Below are 22377 nucleotides of genomic sequence, written 5' to 3'. Positions count from 1 at the left end.
CATTAAAGTTGATCACGCCTTTTTTAAAAATTTAAATTATGATGAAGTTCATTGATTGGAAGTTTGTATTTCTTGAGCATCAGATCTTTTCATTTCAATTATTATATGTTTGGTTTTGCTAGCTTAAAATTATAAGTGTATTTGCTCTCTTGTTCACTACTCAATTGGTTAACTTGTAGGGTTGAAGATATTACAGGAGAGTGAGCTGATCTTTATGCAGTTCATGCACAATAGACTCCGTATGGGTTTGTTCTTTAGCAACATGAAACAATGTTGCCTCATAAACAATTCCTTTGGAGATTCTTTCCTTTCTCCACTCCCTTAATGTTTCACATGCTTCCTTTTTCCAGTAGACAATCCATAGAGTCTTTTGCCACTTTGGGATCGGTCTCATTGAGCTCATCACAAGTTTTGCCAGCATATTCTTCGAATTTTCTTTTAGAATCTGTAGACTATGTTAAACTGGTTCAATCAGCTACTAAAACTGGGAAGTTGAACCATGGCAAACTCGTTCATTCCCATATGATTAAAACTTCTTTCAGGCTGTCTATTTTTGCAGAACAATCTTCTTAACGTGTACTGCAAATGTGGGGATACACGTTCTGCTGGCAAATTGTTTGATACAATGTCAAAATCAAACATTGTAACTTACAGCTCTTTGATTTCTGGCCCTTGACAAGGTCATGATTTTGTTTGATAAAGCAAGAAGACTTGGTTTGAAACTTGATAAGTACAATTGTGCAGGAGCTCTTACAGCATGTAGTCAAAGGAGACTGACTTGATTATTTGAAAGAGTTCTTATTCAATCAAATCTATCCATGCATAAAGAGGACTAGAAAATTAGTGGTGACAATGCATAATATCATCTTTCATTAGTTGATCAGTAGTTAATTATACTAATCCAAATCCAAAAAATTAGCTTCTAGATTTATGTAATTCAAAAGCAAAAGAAATAGAAATAATTAGACAATGAATTAAACCGATAAAATTGATAATTGATTCAAACATATTGCAATGTTTTTAATTCTCAACTTTTGTAAATTCGATTTTAAATAGGAAGCAAACGTAAACCGAAGCGTTCTATAATATATTATTTATTTACTCTAAAAGTTAAAAGGGAATTCTCCTTCCCTTTGATTTTAGGTTACACAGCTTGGTGGAGACTCATATTGGGGAGCCATTTGTGAAACTGAGAATTCCTATTTCTTTCACTTCTCTCGGAATTCCATTGATTTGTGCACCAGTAAAGTCCTCCAGGTCAGTCTCGCCACTATATTAGGCTAACAACTTCTCTTTCTCGCGCCATCAAGCTTTCGAGGGGCTCATTCAAGACGTATCCAACTATTAATCAAAATTTTTGGAAAGAACCACTTACGATTCGAATTCGATCTGTAACTATTGCGCCGTCCGTCTCCCTCATCTTCCGACTGCCATCTTCTCCTTCCCACTTCTGACGGCCATCCTAACAGGTATAAAATTATTTATTTTTTCTTTTTGGTATAAATAAAATTTAAACTCCATTTTTTGTTTTGTTTTTGGTTTTCCTTCAAAATAATGTTGTGGATTATTGTATGTTGTAGACTATTTTATGTTTTTGGCTTTGTTGAGTTCAACATTGAAAGTAATGAATGGGTAAGGAGCTGCTACTAATATCACAGTAAGGGGCTGCTGCTCACTTGTCTTTGCTTTTACATGTACAAATCATAATGAATGGGTTATTGCTTTTACATATACAAATCATAATGAATGAGGGTTATTGCTGCTGTTTACACTTAGCAATTTATTTTTAAGATTTCATTGTTGGTTGTCTTGCTGTTTAACATTCTGTTGTTGTTGTATGGCTGAAATTTTTTAAATTTGAATGTATAACAATTTTGAACTTTTTTTTTTTGAAAAGGAACCATTTTGAAGTTTGCAAACATTAGAATGTAAAAGAAAGGAAGGACAACTCAATCCAACCCGTTTACACCTCTAGGTTTGCTTTTGCCGCCCCGGATTGAACTTTTTTGTTTTGAAAAGGAACCATTTTGAAGTTTACAAACACTAGAATGTAAAAGAAAAGAAGGACAACTCAACCCAACCCGTTTACACCTCTAGGTTTGCTTTTGCCGCCCCCGATTTGCCTTTGCCACCTCACTCCGGTCACCGTCGACCACGTCTCAACATAAAGACTATTTTGTTTAAATTGGTTTTACGATTTGTATATAACTTAGAATTTGCATAACATCAATGCTATAGGTCCAATATTAAGTTTTAAGATTGTTGTTAAGGTTAGAATATGTCCCTTGAGCATTGTTGTAAAGTTTGGCCGCTAAAACTTTAATTCTTCATTGTTGTAATGTTTCAAGTCCCAATTGAATTTCCCTAGTTGTTTGAATCGCTAGTCTAGTTGCTTTCTCTTGTAGAAGTTGCAGAAGCTTTTCAAAGCAGGCACCATTTAGTAAGCATTTTTCTGTTCTCTACTTCCTACAATGATTTTCTCTTGGCTTCGTATATCTTTGATTCCAAATTCGCCAATTTTTCTGGAAGGAATTGCACATATACCTTCTGTTTACTCCCTTTTTAGAATCAAGGTCTTGAAAAAAACCAACTCAACTTGATTATTTGAATTATGGAGGTTCAGTTTGGTTGGTCATTTTGGTCATTTCAAATTCAACCAAACTAAATTAAGATGATTCGGTTGGCGGTCATAATGTTATGATTTATTGTTTGTAATTGTACAAAACCATGTAGGTGTTTCTTCTCAAATCTCATTTTCAGCCTTACTGTCTCTGTTTCAAAATTTCTCAAAAAATATGTTGTTGGTCAATGTTTTCTTGGGCAGAGCACATAATGAAATTGCGGGGTTTTTGAGTGACAAGAAGAGGCCCTTGAAGACTTAAAGGTTTGAAAATGAATTCAGAAGCTTTGCAGGTAGCTAAGGTCTATCGCCAGCTTCTCAAAGCTGTAAAGAAACATGTTGGAAAGGAAGAGAGCAAGAAGCATTTTGTGGACTATGTGGCTCAAAAGTTCAGAGATAAATCCATACTTTCAAAACCCCACTCTATTCAACAGGAAATCAAGCTTGCTCGGGATTACACATTTCTACTTAACAGTGTGCACCATCAAAAGGCAATAGTACTTCACTCTCAGCTCAGATCACAAAGAAACAAACTTTTCTTTCTTCCTCATTTGATCTTTGTTTTCAATTGTAATTGACATGGGCTGTGATGCACAGGACTTGCTGTTCTCGTACAACATTGCTGTTGATCGATCAGATGAAATGAAGCGAGTATTGGGCAAGTCTGCAGCAAGTGTGGGGCTTTCACTTCCCGAGGTCTATCAACCCTGATGCCCTGTGGTTGTTTGATTAAGAAGAAGCACTTTTTCCCCTAATCAAAGAAGAATAAGCACTTCGATGAGCTGCCAACTTGCCAGCAGACTTACATATTGTTGATTTTTTCTACCTTTTGATGCATCAAGTTTGCACATCGAAAGAAACGAAGGCGTACTCTAACGTTTTTATTAAATGGTTAGATTTTTCCTCTTATTAGTACTCCCGAGGGTGAATTCAAGCATTCTGGTGTGATGTTGGTTTCATTTCCAATTAATATAAACTTTATTAATGTGAAAAGGAGCTGCTGAATTTGGATGGAAATCACATTTACTTTACTTTATTACAATTGTCCAACTTTCTTAAATAAAGTTACAACTTGAAAGGCATTGAGTATGAGTGTGGTGGTTTTTAAATATCCCTGATGGTATATGGTTTATTGTTGATTTAATAATCATCATCATTGCAGATTGAAAGTCGTGGCGAGTAATTGACAGATAAGTTGCAATTGCTAAAAGCTCTTTGATGTTGTTTTGTTTGTAATGCTAAATTTTTACTGTACTAGATGTATAAGACTAGTTTATAGGCTTTGGATTTTTCCTAACAATTGTAAAGATTGGACGATTGAGTTGAACCATCCATCTTTGAGACTATTATCGATATATTGTCCCCTAAACAATATTTGATAATATTTGTGTTGTAGACTTATCTTTTGTTTTATGAGTGTGTTTGATGTGGTTTCTACGTCTTTGCCATTAAAAATTCATGATGGAGGAGTACTAATAAGGGTGAAATGTGTATTTGGATGTCATGCAGCTGTTTTTATTCTAGTGTTTAGAACAAAGCATATTGATTTAAATCAATGTTATTTTCCATACAACTTCAATAGTTAATAAATTCACTCGAATGTAAACTGTTCTTATGAGTTTTGAATTAAATACAATCCTACACGTCTTTTTGTCTATGCTATCACTGGATCACTTACTAATCGTATTTTCTGCGTTTGACTTATCCATTTCACATATTGTAAAAAAAAAAAAGTTATAAAAAACATAAGATTGGAATCATATTTTGATCTCAACACTGCTTGCAAACTATAGTTATACGCCTATATGAAAGTAATACCAAATCTTACAAGGCAGCCAAAGAAGATCATTTTATTATACACAGAGAAACAAATGTGTATGTATTACATCAAATACAGATTTCAGAACCAATAAAAAGGTAGAAATAAAGTAACAAATTCATATTATGAATAAAGAAGAGTAAATAAGAGAGAAGGGGTTTAGAATTTTGGATTTTGATAGAAACCAATATAATGATCCTCTGATAGCAGAACTTCCACTAGACTGATCACCAAATGTTTGCATCTTGAAACTTCAAGCATGGCATGCATTACATTTATTTCATGGCGGCGTGATTTAGGTTGCTTAAAGCTATCCAAAGTTGCTCCATGATATCTCTGACTGTATTTTTTATTGTAGTTATCCAAATGTGATCCATACCCATTATATTGGTTAACTAAACCATTGCAAAGAAGCGCTGAAGGATAAAAGAAATAAATTTTTGTTCTAAACCATTACCCAGATACCTTGATTTATGAGATACATTTGATGATGAAGTGATTGCACTGTTAGTAGGTGAAGACTTGTCTTGCCCAGATACCTGCTTGCATAAAATAAAAAACTGCATCATTCCCATAAGTTAACAACTTACCACATAATCAGAGGTAACACCAGAGAATTGCACAAATGTGTATATATTACTTTAAATCTCTCTCCCCACTAACTGGAGCTTGTTTCATTAGTTGTTAGAATTCACGACTATAACAAGGTCAAAATAATTGCTTAAATTGATGGTTTATCAGAGCTTTCTATAAATCAAGATAAGTTCATTAGCAACGTAAAGAGTTTATTTCTTGCTCATAGTGAAAACGTTCATAATTTTTTTTTAATCTTCAATCATTAGTAAATCAAGAGTAACAAAATTACAACAATTTAGTAATGAGTTAGATAACAAATACTTGTGTTCAAGTTTATACATATAGTTTGTTTATGCTATGACTATCATGCAATTACGATACAACTCAATAGCAACCATAAACAAAAGATTAATAGAAAAATCAAAAGTACTCAAATTCACTTGGCAAATGCATAGACATAAACATAAAGACCCTACACATTATCAAAGTTTAAAATCTCACATTTCATTTTTCATTCTCTTTTTCTCAAAACTTCAGCTCATAGCCATGAAATCTTCCTTGGCCTTGATTTCCTAATTCAAACGAACAAAAAACAAATAAAAATCAACAAAATGCTTCATTGAGGCATTTCATCAAACACGTTGTAAGCTACCAAAATCACATAGCTAACCATGAAGAAAAATTATAGATTCACATTAGAAAAATATCGTAAACAACAATAGTGAATAGGATGGTAGACAAAACAAACACGTATCTCCTATAAAATCAAATTTAAGAGCGATGTTTTTACTACAAAGAATCATCAATATATCACAGAAACCATCCAAGAAAAGAATTTCAATAAGCAAAGCAGTGAAGGAATTTATATCAATTCCATCATCAAATGTGAAAAAAATGTGATACACAAAATTGGTAAAATCTTTGTTGACTAAAAAATACATCGATATTCGCGTTATGGACTTGTAGGCTTTTTTTCTCTCAAAATTGTTTAATATTGTGTAAATATTTTTGGAATTTGTTCTATTTTTTAATAAACCCTTTTTTTAAACCTACAACTCACTATCAAGCTTTTTAGGTTACCAAATATTTTTGTCCTACCGTTTATATGGAAAATAACATTTTTTATCTTAATAGTTAGTAATGATTTAGGCATAGTTTGAAATTGTTTCAACTTTTAAAATAATTTCTAACAACCATTGAACCTACTTTTTAATTAATTTGAGTTTGAAGCCTAAAAAAGTAAGTTTAGTGTTTGGTTGATAATACTAAATTGTTGTGTTATCAATGGAATTTATTTTTGAAATGATAGATTACACATCTTTTCAACATGAATTTATGTTATTTAAATTATTGAAAGAAATTAATATTGGTGACATGATAATGAACATCAACCTAAAAGTATAGAAATCTCTACTTTTTAAAGCTAATATGGAACTCATTTAAAATGTTTGGGAATTATCATTAGAATTTTAAAAATGATTTTAACAGATTAATTCACAATCAAATTTATCAAACATCAAAGTGGTTAAGATTATTACACAATCACTTTTAATTTTAATGGTCTAAGAACCATTCATTGTTTATCAACTTTCAAAGTAGTAACAATTTAATTTCTGACTTCTAATAAAAACTAATAATTTAATTAGTTCATATACTTTCTAGCAATAATTTAGTTAATTATTATTATAATTTAATAAAATCTTTTATTAACTATTTGAGAATCGAATTTATTTATAACCCATAGAAAGTAAGTTGGTTTTTAATAAAAATTTAAAATTAACTTGATAAAAACTTTATGACAATGACCACTAAATTGGTGCAAATTTCACATTAACAGAGACTAAATTTGTTTGTTTATTAAAATTTATAGATTAAACTGCTACAAATTTAAAAATTATTATTGATCAAAGTTTAGGATTAATTTGGAAAAATGATGAAAACAATTATAATTAAGTCTATAATTAAATCTATAACCCGCACACTTTATTATTTGCAAAAATGACAAAAACAAAGTTAGCCCACAATGTCACAAATATCATAAATGCCTCATTACTACTGTACGTTTGATACACCTGATACTTCTTAATAGACTTGATATGTTTGATTGATACACTTGATGCACCTGATACTCTTTTTTACCCCTGATACTTTTTATTACACACCTGAAATATCCTGATACACATAATAATACTCATCGTTACACTCACTACAACAAAATTGTCTACAACGATAGTTATTTTTTGTCGCGAACAAAATCTATGACAGATATTTACAGTCATAGTATCGTCTGTTGTGGATAGTCTTTCCATGACAGTTTTCAAAAACTGTCACAATAAATTTCTTCATAACAGAAAATAGATGTCATTAATTGTTATTTAATGACAACAAATAACTGACATATTTTATTTTATGACAAAAAATAATTGTCATCATTTGCATATTAACGACAGTTATAAAAATATAGTGAATTCGTTTATTATGACACTTTTTATCTATCAAGAAAATGTCAAAGTGGTTAAATTGCAAATAATTTACTGTGTATACTTTTACGAAAGAATAGTGTTTATGAAGCAAGAGCAATCTCTTTCATACAAACCAAACCAAAATATAGAAGAAAAAATAGTTCTTTAAATTTTATTTTTTCTTTAATGAAGTTTGACCAAGAATGAAACTTTTATACTTGAAATTGATTTTCAAACCATGATTAAAAAAAAAGTAACCTTACTTTTAAAAAACCAAACACTAAAAACAAAATAGTTACCGAATAATTAAGCAACCTAGAAAATATAAATTAAATTTAAGAAAAAAGAAAAGAAAAGAAATAAATTAAATTTAAGAAAAAAGAAAAGAAAAGAAATAAATTAAATTTAAGAAAAAAAAAAAGAAAAGAAATAAATTAAATTTAAGAAAAAAGAAAAGAAAAGAAATAAATTAAATTTAAGAAAAAAGAAAAGAAAAGAAATAAATTAAATTTAAGAAAAAAGAAAAGAAAAGAAAGAGGGATGGGAAGAGAAATTAGTTAGGGAATGGCTAACACTCGAGCTTTTCAAGTGACAAACAGAAGGAAGATGTAAAAGCTTAATCTCTTGAATTCCTAAACTCTTGATGTGTTGATTTCCATTATGTGTCTGTTGTATGAAGAAACACAAGCACTTTGGCTTACTTTCTTTTATACCTTCAATCGAATCACAACACTCCTCCATCGGATACGGGGAAAGCAATGACACTGATGGAGGAGTGTTGTGATTCGATTGAAGGTATAAAAGAAAGTAAGCCAAAGTGCTTGTGTTTCTTCATACAACAGACACGTAATGGAAATCAACACATCAAGAGTTTAGGAATTCAAGAGATTAAGCTTTTACATCTTCCTTCTGTTTGTCACTTGAAAAGCTCGAGTGTTAGCCATTCCCTAACTAATTTCTCTTCCCATCCCACTTTCTCGAAGTCATTGCTGCACACCTCTTTTAAATTATCTTCCTGTGCTCGTCCTGGCACCACCCTTCCTAATAAACACACCGCCACCACCGCTAAAACCACACCTGATCTCATCACCTTTCTTCCACTCTTCATTTTTTTCTCTTTCTCGATTGCTATGATCTCCAAATTAATGAACCCATTTGGAGATGAACAACGTTTTTCCATGGTGGGCGACAATTGTCGGTGAACGTAGTTTGGAGATGGTCGTCGACGTTTGGATACAGGACGTGGTGGTCGGATTGAGGATGGATGTCGAAATTGTGAGTGAAGAGTGAGGGTGAAGTTTGATTGAGGGTTTAAGAATTGGGGAAAGTTGTGATTTAATAAATTTCATCTAAAAATGAATATCATTTTAATAAATAAATAAATTATTTTTTTGCATCTTTCGTGACAATAAATAACTGTCGTGGAAAGTGAAATCCAAAAAATTCCGTTTTGTCCATCAAAACGCGAATTTTGACCTTTTGTGATAATTTTTTTTGCTTCATTTAATTTGGGATATATACTGTCAAAATAGGTACTTTTTATTGTAGTGACTTGATTCTTCTTGATACACTTGATACCCCTTAGGCCTTGATAGTTTGATATACTTAAAGACTTCACTTATAAGTTTGATACACCGCTAATAAACTTGTTATGCTTCATTAGTACACTCAACAAATTTGATATGTTTGATGTACATGATATGTTTGATACACTCCGATGCACTGCATATACACTTATTATTCTTCACTTATACATTTGATTGATTAAATACACTTGATATGCTTGAAGTCCTACTTATATACTTGATATACACTTGATATACAATTGTAAACTTGATTCATATACTTGATAACGACTCACTTTACTAATATGCTTTAACAATATATTATTGACATAATTGATAATGATACTGTGAGTTACCTCGTTGATATACTTAATGATACTCTAATGAACTGCATAAAATTTGAAAAAATGGAAAATCACGTAGCAAGTATATTAATCAACTAATACATATAATATAAGTATATTGCAACACTGATGTACAAAACTGAGACAAAGTAAAACCAAAACAAAATCGATGTAAAAGAATAAAATAAAACCATTTGGAATTAGATTAAACTCAAAAATACACATCGAAGAAAGTAAAAAAAAAAAAAAAAAATCACAAATGAAGTTAAATTAGTTTAATCAACCATCATTATATTTCATATTGCAATTATTGTACTATTGATATTCTAAAATCAAGATTAAGACGTAAAAAATAAATAATTTTTCTAGTATAAGAATAAACAAATAATTAGGGCTTTAAAAAGTGAGAGAATAAATAAATAATGAGTATGACGTTAAAAAGAGGAAGAAAAATATGATATTGAAGGTAGTTTAAGAATAATAACAAATTTAAGATTGAGAATATTTTTATAAGTGAAAATTTTGCCATATTTGCAAAATTCTAATACAATGTGTTATATTTGTTATATCATATTCTCAAAATGCTACTATATGAAATTTTCCTATATATACCTTTATGGGGATGTTAAATGATATATAATTAAGGGCCTGTTTAGATTGTCGTAAAAAGAGAGTTTCATTTTTTTAGAAAAAAGAATTTCAATTTTGTTTAAACACTTTTGATAAAAATATTTAAAATATACTTCAAAAGTTATGTTGAGTGATTTATAATAGATGTGATTATTGGTTGGTCGAAGTTCTGGTTGATGAGTAAAAGTTGGTCGGTTGGTCGATTTAACTCTTTGAAATATTTTTTAAAAACTTTGAATTAGAAAATTTTTAAACTGACACAAACTGGTGGACTCTTGTTTGATCGGTTGGCATGACTTTTCGATCTTGCTCATTCCTAGTTGTCAAACCTCCAAGTTTTTTTTTCTTTTCAAAATGACTTATTTTTTAAATTAAACATTTGAAAATGTATTTTAAACACACCTTAAATTCACCTTCACTCACTACTAGTGGTTTAAGCTTTTGGGTCGATTAGTGATTTATGATGATATCATAACAGTGTGGTTTAGAATCTCATGTTTCCACTAGTGGGAGAGAGCAATATCCCACCAACTTACATTTTTTAGTATAACGGTAATTTAAAATATCTAAATTCATTATATTATATTTTATTCTTGGGGTTTTTTCATAAATAGAACAAATGACGAAAATATTTACACCGTATAGAACAGTGTTGAAAAAGGAAAAAGCTCACAAGCCCATAACGAAAAATAACAAAAATACTCCATAATTAATCGGTCACACACACGTGAAAAAACGATGTTGTAATAAGTCTAAATATCACATCCCGCCCCACAATGCGTCCTAAACCTTACACTACGGCGTGCAATGCCACCCGGAGCAATCCTATTGCCTCAAATGAAACGCTAAAACGCACAACTTAAGTCCTTGAATTTTAGCTTGATCGCTTAATCCAACTCAAGTAACTTAACTTGAAACTTAGACATTAGGCAATAAAAATTTAATTCACAACGCAACGTAGAACAAATAACTTCTTTTATTAATTTAACATGTGTTCTACATACATATTACACACTTCCTTAATACATAAACTATGAAGTAAAAGTTAGAACACTGTGCTTAGCCTCGACACATAACAATTCACCTTTACTTCCTTAACTATGGCCTTAACGTATGGTTATTTGGAGAAGAGAAAACTTAAAACTATAAGTCAAATACTTAGTAAGTGATAGCTTTAGAAAACCTTTGGGCATACAAATCAATTATATAAAATTATTTTCGTAAAACAGGCTTCAATGCTTCATTCAATAAATCATAATTCCTATATTAACCTTTCATCTTCTTTTCTCCAAGAACATGAATCATTACCATGCATAGACTACTGTGATGACATTTTCATCAACAACATTCCTTGAAGAATTTCTTGGTTTACTTTTCGTTGTTCAGTCCGCTAACCTCAATATGCTCCTTTTAAGCATTGGTCAGCTTCATTTCGCCATGCAGTCCTTTTCTACATGGTTGCCTTTACTCATTGTATGCACATAATAGCTATCTCATTAAAAGGAATAAGAGTAATGATTTACTAACAAACATAACATAAATCATCAAACATAAAGCTTTAACTGAAACATAACACAAAGTTTTTCTTTGTAAACCATACTTCTCATCAAAATTAACGTGAAATACAACATGAAACTTTAATAGAAAAAGCAACTTTAGAAAAGTTACTCACAAAATAATTTTTCTTCTTTAGAACGTTTATCCCTTCTCGCCTGATAGCACTTCAATAGCCCAACACTTTAGTCTTTTCTTAACAAAATCTCAGAGTAACACCCCTAATTTTCTTCCGTCTTAATCTCCTATTTATATACTACTCCAAAATTAGATTAGCCATTCATAAATTTTCCTAATTTGAAGTAGTATATGTGTAAGTTAAATAACTTTTTAGACCATGCTTAGCTTAAACCCTTACACGTGGTCCATTACTTAAGTTCAATTATGAAATTTTCCAAAAATTCCTAACTCACAATGTTTGGCCTCTTCTCGCCTTGCACCAAAACGTCTTCCTCTTTCCTCGTGTTGCCTAGCTTTAACGCTATCCATTAGAATGCCTAATTCCTCAAATGCATCCTTCTTAAAACACACCTTCTTCAAATCTCTTATTTCCAATTGATCCTTCTATTTCAAACACAGGTATCACACTAAATGCTCTTGTACCTAGTTTAAACGATATTGCACCCTTGTACTCAGTCTAAAAGTCTTGTACCAAATCTAAACGATATAATTGGTACATGATCTTGTACGGTTGTACTAGTCTAAACGATCTATTAGTAATAATAGTCTATCTCTGTCTATCTGGGATAGACAACTGATCATTTAAATATTGCTACACGATCATATAGTGAAAGAAGAAGAAGAAGAACACAATACTTGATAATAAAAAAAAAGAAAAATCTTTTGTTCGTTATCAAGTATTGTGTTTTCCTTATATTTTAGAATATTATAAAAAAATATTCTTTATGAAAAAGATGACACCGAAGGTGATATATGATGAAAAAGAAATTAATTATAGAAGAGGAGATAAAGAAATCATAGGCATATGAATAAGATGAAGGAGTAAAGTGATAATACGAAGAAGATGCACATATATTCAATATAAAATTCAAAACCAACAACATCGAATTTGGAATTTACGAAAATACAATGATAGTTTCATAGGTTTTTATTTTCTGTTTCTAGAACCGTAAATATTTTTTGGTTTTAACCTTTACTCTTTCATCTTTCAAATGTTAAATTTAATTATTTATAATAAAAATGAAAATCAATTTCCAACTCCCTCAATTATTTGGTCATAAATAAATAAAAACAATATCATCTATTAATGATTGATGTAAATATATTTTATTAGGATGAAAAACATTATTATTGTTACATTAAACTCAAATGACTTACTTAAAAATTGACCATCTAAAAGTATTAAAATAGTGGGGGAAACAACCAAAGCAACCACTCTAAAATTTATGATTTATAAATTAAGACCATTATTATACTTTAAGATTTGAATGTAATATTATATTACACAACTTGTTGTACATAATAATTATTATATTTTAAAGTACAATACACATTTATATATCTTACATATTACATGAGCTACACGTGAATGAATTATCCACCATATAAAAGTATAAAAACTATAGAAATGTAAATAATTAAATGGAATCAAAGAGTTGGAGGCCCATAATATATATATATATACATAGAATTTTATATTACTTTTTAAATGAGTAAAATCAAACCATCAAACACATGGTTTCCTTTTCTTCTTTATTTTCTCTTTCTCCTTTCCATTCAAGAAAATAAAATATAAGTAATGGGATGCAATAATATAAGTGGGATCGGTAGACATTTAGCAACATTGCTATATAATATATATATATATGAATGCAAGCATATATATATTTTTAAAATAAATTTATACATATTATATAACGAGCTAGTAGGACACGTTTCACAGTCTCATTAGAAGAATTGAAAGAGCTAACTAGATAAAGCAAACTAGATAGTCATGTAACATATAAAACACATAGATGTATTTTATTTCTATAATGGGGTCAACTCTTTAAAGAAAATATATTTTCTTCGTGAAATTTTGAGAGTTTTTATTAATATTATACTTTTAAATCTTTTAGTAATTTGAGTTTAATTTCCAAATACTACCATTTATTCTATTTCAATTTAGTTATGGGTTTAATTTGGATTTTTTACTAAATATTACCTTTCTTTTTAGTTCGTTACTTACTTTAAATAATTAAAAGATAATAATTATTGAATTAAGTTTCACGGTTTCTTATCATTGTTAAAACTTAAATTTAAAATTCTGTTTAATTTAAACTCAATTTTATTATATTTTAAATTAATTATTAAATATTAACAATTAAATTAAAATAAAAGTTAAAATCTAAAGTTTAAAAAGCATATCATTTTAAATGTAAAGATCAAATAAAAATTAGACCAATTTTTGTTGTTGTTAAAGTTAGGTAGAAGTTTAAATGTACTAATAAAAAAACGTATTTAAATTAAATAAAGCTATTGCAGCCGTACGAAATGCTATCATTTTCATTCTTTTGATTAATATTTTTTCCTTTTTCTTTTTTCTTTTTTTTTTAAATAAAAAAACATTATCTTCCTTACCCTTTTTCGGCCTGAAAAATACTCGGATCAATAAATTTTTAATTTAGAGGAAGATAATCCAAAAGTTCTGCAAAATGAAGTGGGCCAAATTCATTGTCTAGCCACAGACTCATGTGCGAGACGACATTTTGGCCTCGCTCGAGGTAGATTTGAGAAAGAAGTGTTAATTTCAAAGACAGAGAAACGAAAAGCCTATCATCCCAGTCATCATGACGTGGTATTCTTAGGGGTTGAAGTGCAAAGCCACATAGCCTATCCATGGTGAGAAAGGCAGATGAACGAAAAAGGATAAGTCGTTTGTCTCTTAGTGATATGTGAATTGCTCAGTAGTGCTTCACTACTACCGTAGCTGGCAAAAATAGCTTAGTGGTAGAGCATAGTCTTTGCCAAGGTTAAGGTGTAATCTTTTATTTAGTAGCTTAAGTTAGTAAGTAGTCAAGATGAAAATTGGCAGTAAAGAGTAGTATGAAATGTTTTTGGCATATCTTTGATGTAATTCAGATGGCTTACATAGAGTTGGTGTTAGGCAATGGATATCTAGCCTCATAGAAACACCTCGTTAATCCATGAAAACTGTCAAACCATTACACTTTTAGGCGACTACAACTCCATCACCCCAAAACAACAACCAAACACCTAACATGCTTGGGCTTAACTCTTTCATGGATTTTCTGCTATGGCTTTATATTAGTACCAGTAGTCTTTTTTGCTACGCTCTTTATGACCTCTTTGAGCTTCCTCTAGGCTCTTCTTGTCACACTCGATCCAAGACCTCCTCTCTTAGCCCAAGAGAAAGTGTGACGTCAACAAGTATCACTTACTCTATAACACTCATTAACAACTTATTTGACTACCAACTCTTAATTTGGATCCAAACAGAGAAAAACATGTATAGTACTTATATAAACAAACTCAAAATAGTTGGAGCTCCCACAACTTACTCACATCCAAAGTCTAATAATTAAAAGTACATAACAACAAAAGAGATTGAAAGATGAAAGAGACAAATAACACTAAATTAGTTCAAAATCACAATCTATACCTAAAAATGAAAAACATTTGAAATAATGAATGAGTGATTATTTTAAATAAGACATACTTATAAATCATATGCTTCATAAAATTCAGCAAAAATGCTTATCTCATGAACATAAGATTGCCTCAAAGTTTGATGCCTAGTATTAATTATGTATTTCATGCCTCTAAGATGTTGCTTAAATTAACTTTTGGAATTAATATGTAATATTTCGTATAATTTAATTTTATACGTTATAACTTTTTTATCATATATATGTGAAGAAAGCTACAAATACCAATGAAAAATAATATTTGGAAGTTTCTCAATGCTATAAAATGGTTATGGATATAAAGAAAAGCAATTTCACCATTGCTATAAAATATAAAAGTTTGTTAAATGAGAATGGATGAAAAATTAAGCTATGATACTATTTTTTCTTTCATAACATTGAAATAAGCTATCAAAATGTTATAATAATAATTTTACATGCTATAAAAAATGTTATAGTATAGTTGTAATAATGTGGGTTTCCTGCTATTGTTAACATTATAATGTGGTAATCACATCTCTCATCAACGTACTAAAAATGCTATAAATTCGTGTTAGATAACAATTACTACATGCTATAAAGAATGCTATGAAAGAGAAACCATAATGTGTTTGACCGACACTATGAAATGTTGTCATAACGTGATAATTTGCAATTAGAAATCAACCTTTTACAACATTTGCTATAGTGGACAAATAAATAAATAGAAAGTGTAGGACGTTCAATAATCATCGCCTGTGGCATCTCAAAAGATGTTATGAAGGCCTACAATAGTATTTGTCGTCTCGTCTGCTTTTATATGTGATATTTGTTGTAGTATTATTTATGTTCGTTTATTAATAATTTCTATGAAAATTTTTCCTTTAGTTGTTTTTGTTTGAAAAGAATCAATTAATTTAAATCACTAATGGACAAAGTTTAGCAGAAGGGTCCTCTTAAATATTTAAATATTTATTCTTCCATTATCTCTTTGATTTCAATCTCATTCAAATTAATTAATTAATTTTTTCTTTAAGTATTGTTGATTCTCTAATCAACACTTTGTTATGTCTCAACTATAAACTAAGTTCTTCTTGAGCTAGTAAGAGAGTGAGACGATCCCTCTTGTTCAAATTCTGGAGTTAGTAATTAAAGCTACTCATTTATCGTAAATTTCATCTTGCGAAGTTATGTTTCTAGCTCTCTATTCAGTCAAGTTCTAAAATAATAGATCTTATTGAGTCGATGACTCAAGTGATCACTCTCATGCTTGCAAATCAAAAGACGAGACACACATGATTATCCTTTTGAAATATTAATCTCATCAATTAATAAATTTACAAAGAAAGATTTACTATTTAACGGTTTGGTCTTATGCATACTTTTTATATAGGATACTTCCGCTCACATGTCTCCACATGAACGATTTAGATCAAACCATTTGTAACTGTTAGAAAGTAGGTCATATCCATAATGTCTCTAGAATATAGGGTACCAAGCATATCCATATACTCTAGACTTTTATGAATATGATCCACTTATACGTCAACTACATACTACTCAAGATTACATACAATAACCTTTGAATTTTTTATTTATGTTTCAATTAATATTGTATAATTAATAATAACGGGTTGACTAGGAAGCTTTAGGGCACATATATCCTAATGGTATCATGCTTAACATTCTATTAGTTTTTGTATTTTTAATTCTTTCAAGGTTCTAGAGAATGTGATTTTATCTCTTCTGTAGTCACATTATTGAAGCAATTGATCTCTTCACCTCGTAAAGGTTTTCGTTATTGAGATTCTCTTTTTAATTAATAAACTACGCTCTCTCGTGGCCATGTTACCTTTTTAGCATCATATTATGTTATCTAGCGTTTCTTCAAACACAATTCTCACTTGAGTCAATGTTGTTTCTCTTATTGATATTTCCAAAAATCTTTTTCCTCTTCTCAATCTACTTACAATATAAAGTTCTCATTTATGTTCATTTACTACTTCATATATTCAATAATGCATAAATGATATTATCTTCAATATACTAAATATACCCCTAATGTATTTCGAAAGCGAAATATAAATTCTTACTAACCTTAAATTTTTGTCAATTTTTTTTCTTCGAAAGATCACTGTACCAGTTAGCCATCGATGTTCTTCTTCTTCACAACTTATACTTTCCCCAATCTTTTATTATTCGACGTCTTTTGTGAAGAATTAATATTCAACGTATTCGAATAATGAAACTTTTACTTTATTTTTAAAATTATCTAAACCATAATTCACGTCCGTGATTTCTCTCCTCGTCAGTCCACCTTCTATAGACAAATTGATATAATAACTTTTCATTCCTAAAATATACACTGTATTATTCAATATATATTATAATTGGATAGAATATATGAAAAACAATGAAAAACGAAAAAAAGAATGGACGAAGAGAGAGAGATCGAGAGGAAAGATTTTTTTGAACAAAATCATCAAAATAAAAATAATTAAGGGGAAAATCCGTGTTATAATATTACCATAACAAAATGAATCACTTACCATATTTACATAAGATATCTAATAAATACAAATATTAATCATGATCCTTTCATTTTTCATTTTTTCTATTTTTTAATTTATTGTTATTAATAAAGATAGGTTATATTGGTCATTTAGGTCTTATATTTGTGTAAAATATTGTGCAATTTAGGACATTGCTGGAAAATTTAAGAAAATTAGGTTAATCTTGTAATATGGTGTACCATTTTAGGTATGTTAGTTAAAGACCCTTATTTATAGAGAATTTTCATGGATCTTAAGTGGGTTGGACCCCTTTTTTGGTGGGTTTGGGCTTTGGCCCATGCGCTTGTTCGACTTGGGCATTTTTTTTTTTTTTGCCCAATTTTTATATCGTAGTCTAAATTGGTTTTCGTGGTGGACCAAAGAAGCGATTTTTCTGAAAGTTTATTGTTTATAATCTTCTTCTTCGGTTGATGTATATTGCAAAGGGCAAAATCAATCAGCAAAATCATCCCCAAACCGATTTGGAAAAGGAAGAGTTATTTAGGAAAAAGGTCTTTAATTCATATAGCCTAAAATTGTATACTATATTACAAGGTTGACCTAAAATTTTTAAATTTTATAAAAATGTATTAAATTGACTAATATTTTTTACAAATATAAAGCTCAAATGACTAATTTACCCATATTTATTAATAATAATATATTAAAAAATAGAAAAAATAAAAAGGAAAGTGGACCATGATTAATATTTGTATTTATTAGATATTGTATGAAAATATGGTAAGTAAATAATTCTATTATGAAAATATTATAATAAAATTTTCCCTTAATTTTTATTTATTTTGATTATTTCGTTCAAAAAATCTTCCCTCTAGATCTCTCTCCCACTTTCTAATCTCTCACCCCGTCTATTCTTTCTTTCATTTTGCATTATTTTTCATATATTCCACCTAAGTATAATATATATTGAATAATACAGTGTATATTTTATAAAAGATTCTTATATTAATTTGTTTATAGAATGTGGACCAACCTATATATAATCTATGTATATAGTGGTATATAAGTGCAGTAAGAAAAAATCACAAAATATAAAGAACAAAAATATATGTATGTATTATTGAATATATGCAATAGTATATACGTAAAAAATCACAAAACATAAATGAACTATTCAGTAACATATATACATATATGTAAGAAATAAAAAAATACTGAATGAATATATAATATGTGTATATATTGGTATATATACGCAAAAAGAAAAAATCACAAAACATCGTAAACCATAAAAAAAAATATGTATATGTATTATTGAACATACGCACTAATATTATTGAATATATGCACTAGTATACATGTGACAATTCATACAAGAAAGGACAAAGAGCTCTTTGCTGATACCTAAAGAAATTTGTAAGATTCTTAATAATTTGTAAAATTTGTATTAAATTTAGTTCTTTTTTCTAAATCAATCTTACCGAAAAAAAAGGATGAGTTTAGGCCATTTGTGTAATTGGGCCAATTAAAGCAGAAAGGCCCAAATAAAAAGCTATAGAAATGGTCAAGAGTATTCCGAAAATGCCCTCCAAACAACATTGATCTTTTAACTCATTCAATTCTATCAAATCTCCCTTTTCCCCCAAATTTATATATTTAAATCCAATTGTTTTATAACTTCACCACTTTTTTTTTCTTTTTTTCTCTGCTTGGATTCACATTTATTTTTATTTTTATTTTTAAAAAAGAAAACTAGTTATATAACTTTCAATAACAAATAAATCCATAATTTTATAAGTTTAAATAATAAACTACAAATTATAGGATTTATCTTAAAAGATTTTAACCTTTACAAATTTGATAAACAACCTATTTTAGCAATTTATCTTACAAATTTTTAATTAATTAAATATTTAATTTTCCCAACCAACTTAGTTTATAATGGAAACTATTTGTTTTCGAAAAAAAAAAAGAAGAGAACTCAGAATTTATTATAGTAATTTCTTTAAAAGAATAAAATATCGTATTATTGAATTATTTTTCATCACAGCTTTAATATTATATTATATCTCAAACGATAAAATAAATATTTCATTTAAGAAATTTCAGTTAGAATACTAAACAATCATATATATATCAAGGTAACCCTAGGAATTAAAATTAGAAAAGTCTCCTATTTTATTAATTGAAAAAAATGTAAAACGGCTTTACATAAATGAAACTTTATTAGTTGACCCTATAACAATAGATTTCATAGATGAAAATAAAAAAGAAGAGAAGACTAAAATATAGAACGAAAAAATGAAAGGGATGGAAGGGATGGGGGTAGTAATTAGTTATAGCAAAGATTTGGAGAACTACCAAACTCAATATGGTATATTTCATAGATACACAATCCATATATTTACCTAACAATAATTTTGTTTTTTGTTATCTTTCTTTAAAAAAAAACAAAAAAAACAAAACTCACTTTGATTGAAAGAATTGAGACCATCTTCAACTAAGAAAACAAAAACTTCGTTCTAAAAATCTTTCGGTAAACATTTTGAAAATGAAGAGATAAAAGAAGAAATGTAGAAAAAAATTGTATTTCTTATTTGAAATTTTTTGTAGTTATAATTGTTAGGTTTTATGTCTTAAAAGTGTAGTTTGTTGGTCATTATTAATAAAGTGTTATTGTTGTAATTTTAATAAAGTGTTATTGATTATTTGTTTTGTCTTAATAACCTAAATTCAATAAACTAACATCTTAAGCTATTTGATGAGTCTTGAACGGTATATTAAAACATATAGAGACAAAGGTTGGGTACCTTATCTGGGCAAGACTATGGATACTACTCTCCTTCTATTTAATACAAACACAATGATCCAATGCGTTGTGTAGGTGACATGGGAGTGAGGGTATTATATGCAATGACTTTGCATAAGACCAAACTATGAAATAGTGATCACTAGATGTAACTTCACTAACTAGTTATGTTTCAATTTTATTAGGAGCCTTAGGTAACTTAATCTTAATTTTAAGTGTATTATGAACTCCTGTTCGCGAGAGGTTGTCCTTTGATTTGTATGGTAAGGGTGGCCAAGTTGCCAACTCAATAAGTTTATCATTTTGGGGACAAAATCGAGTGGGGAGCTGAAAACATAATCACACATATGAAATTCACTTCTTCCCGACTTTGAGGTAAGTAGACGAGTGTTCCCTAAAATTGTGTCTTCGGGACTTAAACAAAGGACCATACTCTCTCTATGGCACAAGAGGGGTTTTTGTTTATTAGTTGAACCATAAACAAGCTGTTCATTAGAAGAGCACTGATATTTAAGAACTAGAAGTAACCAAGGAGAAAACGGCAATTTGACCCAACTAGTGTTACGAACACTTATGAAGGACTAACTTATTGTTATTGATCTATATTCATGAACACATAAATATATCTACAATAAGAAGAGTTCAACTATGACTCTTTAGTGGAGTGTACACAGCTAATGAATATGATTAACGTGGTTAATGAGTATAGTAAATTAATTTCATGTTATTGTAGCTTCTGATTTGTAGGTCCATTATATCATTTGCTTAACTCGTAAAGGGTAATGAGGTTATAATATATCGGATGTAGTTTGAAATGTTCAAATTGACTTAGGAAAATAATATAATGTATAGTGATATATTATAATATAAAGTTTATATTTTTAATTAAACTTTATTTTATAAATTTAACTTTGGATATATGATTCAAAATTAATTAGTCAGATAATAAAATATTTAAATGAGTTCAAATATTATTTTAGTGTGAATTAGATTCAAATTAAAACTATAGATTAAAATTTAATGTGTTCATGATACACATTAAAACTAAGAAAATATTATATATGAATATGATTCAAATTTGTATTAAATTATGATATTTAATTTAGCATATTAAATCATATGATTTATTTATTTATTTTAATATTAATATTAACTAAATTAAACTAATAACTCCCTTAAGAGTTATTAAGGGAACATGAGATGCTTCCCGTATCCAATATCTCTCCCACTAAGGAAAAGGGAAGTGATATCGTGTTCCGATCTCTCCTTTTGAAGAAAAGGGAAGCAACATCTCTCCCTAAGAAAATGAAAGTTGGTAAGGCATCGCTCTCTGTGTGCATTTTGTAATAGCAGAGTTCTGTGTAATATCTCAGAAGAAAAAGAATTCTCTTTGATTTCCAATCAGAGTTCAATCACTTAGAGGATAGAAGAGTCTTCAAGTTGTGGTGTTGACTCCAAACTGGTGATCAATTATAGATTCAGAGATAGCATTGAACGTGAGTTTTATATATATATATATATATATATATTTTTAGACATTGTAGTGATATTTCAAATTAGCAATTAAATTGTGTTTAAGGTTCTATTAAATTCTTATGCTACGAAGAGCTCTAATCCCTTCAAAAATTTTATAAAATGATTTCTATATATGAAATGACGTCAAAATGTGTGATATTTTAGGTTAGTGTGATAGTTAAATAGAAAACATTACATGTGAAATAGTGATTTTAAAAACATCTAAGGGCAAAATGAAAAGTGGAAAATTCTCCAGTTATACACTCATTTAATATATAGTTGTTGGTGAAAAGTTAAAATATATTTTCATATTGTGCCAAAAATATGGGTCAGTTCTCCATTCA

General features: G+C 29.1%; 1 protein-coding gene and 1 long non-coding RNA gene across 3 annotated transcripts; one reads left to right on the top strand and one right to left on the bottom strand.

Annotated features, from left to right (window-relative positions):
* Window positions 1–1092: 1092 nt before the first annotated feature.
* On the top strand, window positions 1093–3709 carry LOC101204721. 2 transcript variants are annotated; one of them, XM_031883551.1, is made up of 4 exons: window positions 1093–1469; window positions 1898–1975; window positions 2825–3111; window positions 3218–3709. In XM_031883551.1, the coding sequence occupies exons 3-4, from the start codon at window positions 2893–2895 to the stop codon at window positions 3329–3331; spliced, it is 333 nt and encodes a 110-aa protein (XP_031739411.1). In that variant the 5' UTR covers window positions 1093–1469; window positions 1898–1975; window positions 2825–2892; the 3' UTR covers window positions 3332–3709. The 2 variants fall into 2 exon arrangements, with proteins under 2 accessions (XP_031739411.1, XP_004144434.1); XM_004144386.3 differs by lacking the exon at window positions 1898–1975 and having other exon boundaries at window positions 1098–1469.
* Window positions 3710–4444: 735 nt separating this feature from the next.
* Window positions 4445–5963, bottom strand: LOC116402958. The gene is made up of 3 exons (XR_004215682.1): window positions 5517–5963; window positions 4905–4978; window positions 4445–4779 (listed from the first exon to the last, which is right to left on the bottom strand). It is a non-coding gene; the product is annotated as an uncharacterized LOC116402958 (long non-coding RNA).
* Between the last annotated feature and the right edge of the window lie 16414 nt (window positions 5964–22377).

Source organism: Cucumis sativus, chromosome 3 (assembly GCF_000004075.3).
Source record: "Cucumis sativus cultivar 9930 chromosome 3, Cucumber_9930_V3, whole genome shotgun sequence".
In the NCBI taxonomy this organism is placed as follows: domain Eukaryota; kingdom Viridiplantae; phylum Streptophyta; class Magnoliopsida; order Cucurbitales; family Cucurbitaceae; genus Cucumis; species Cucumis sativus.
Note: the sequence above shows the minus strand (reverse complement) of the source record. Positions and strands in the feature narration are given on the sequence as shown.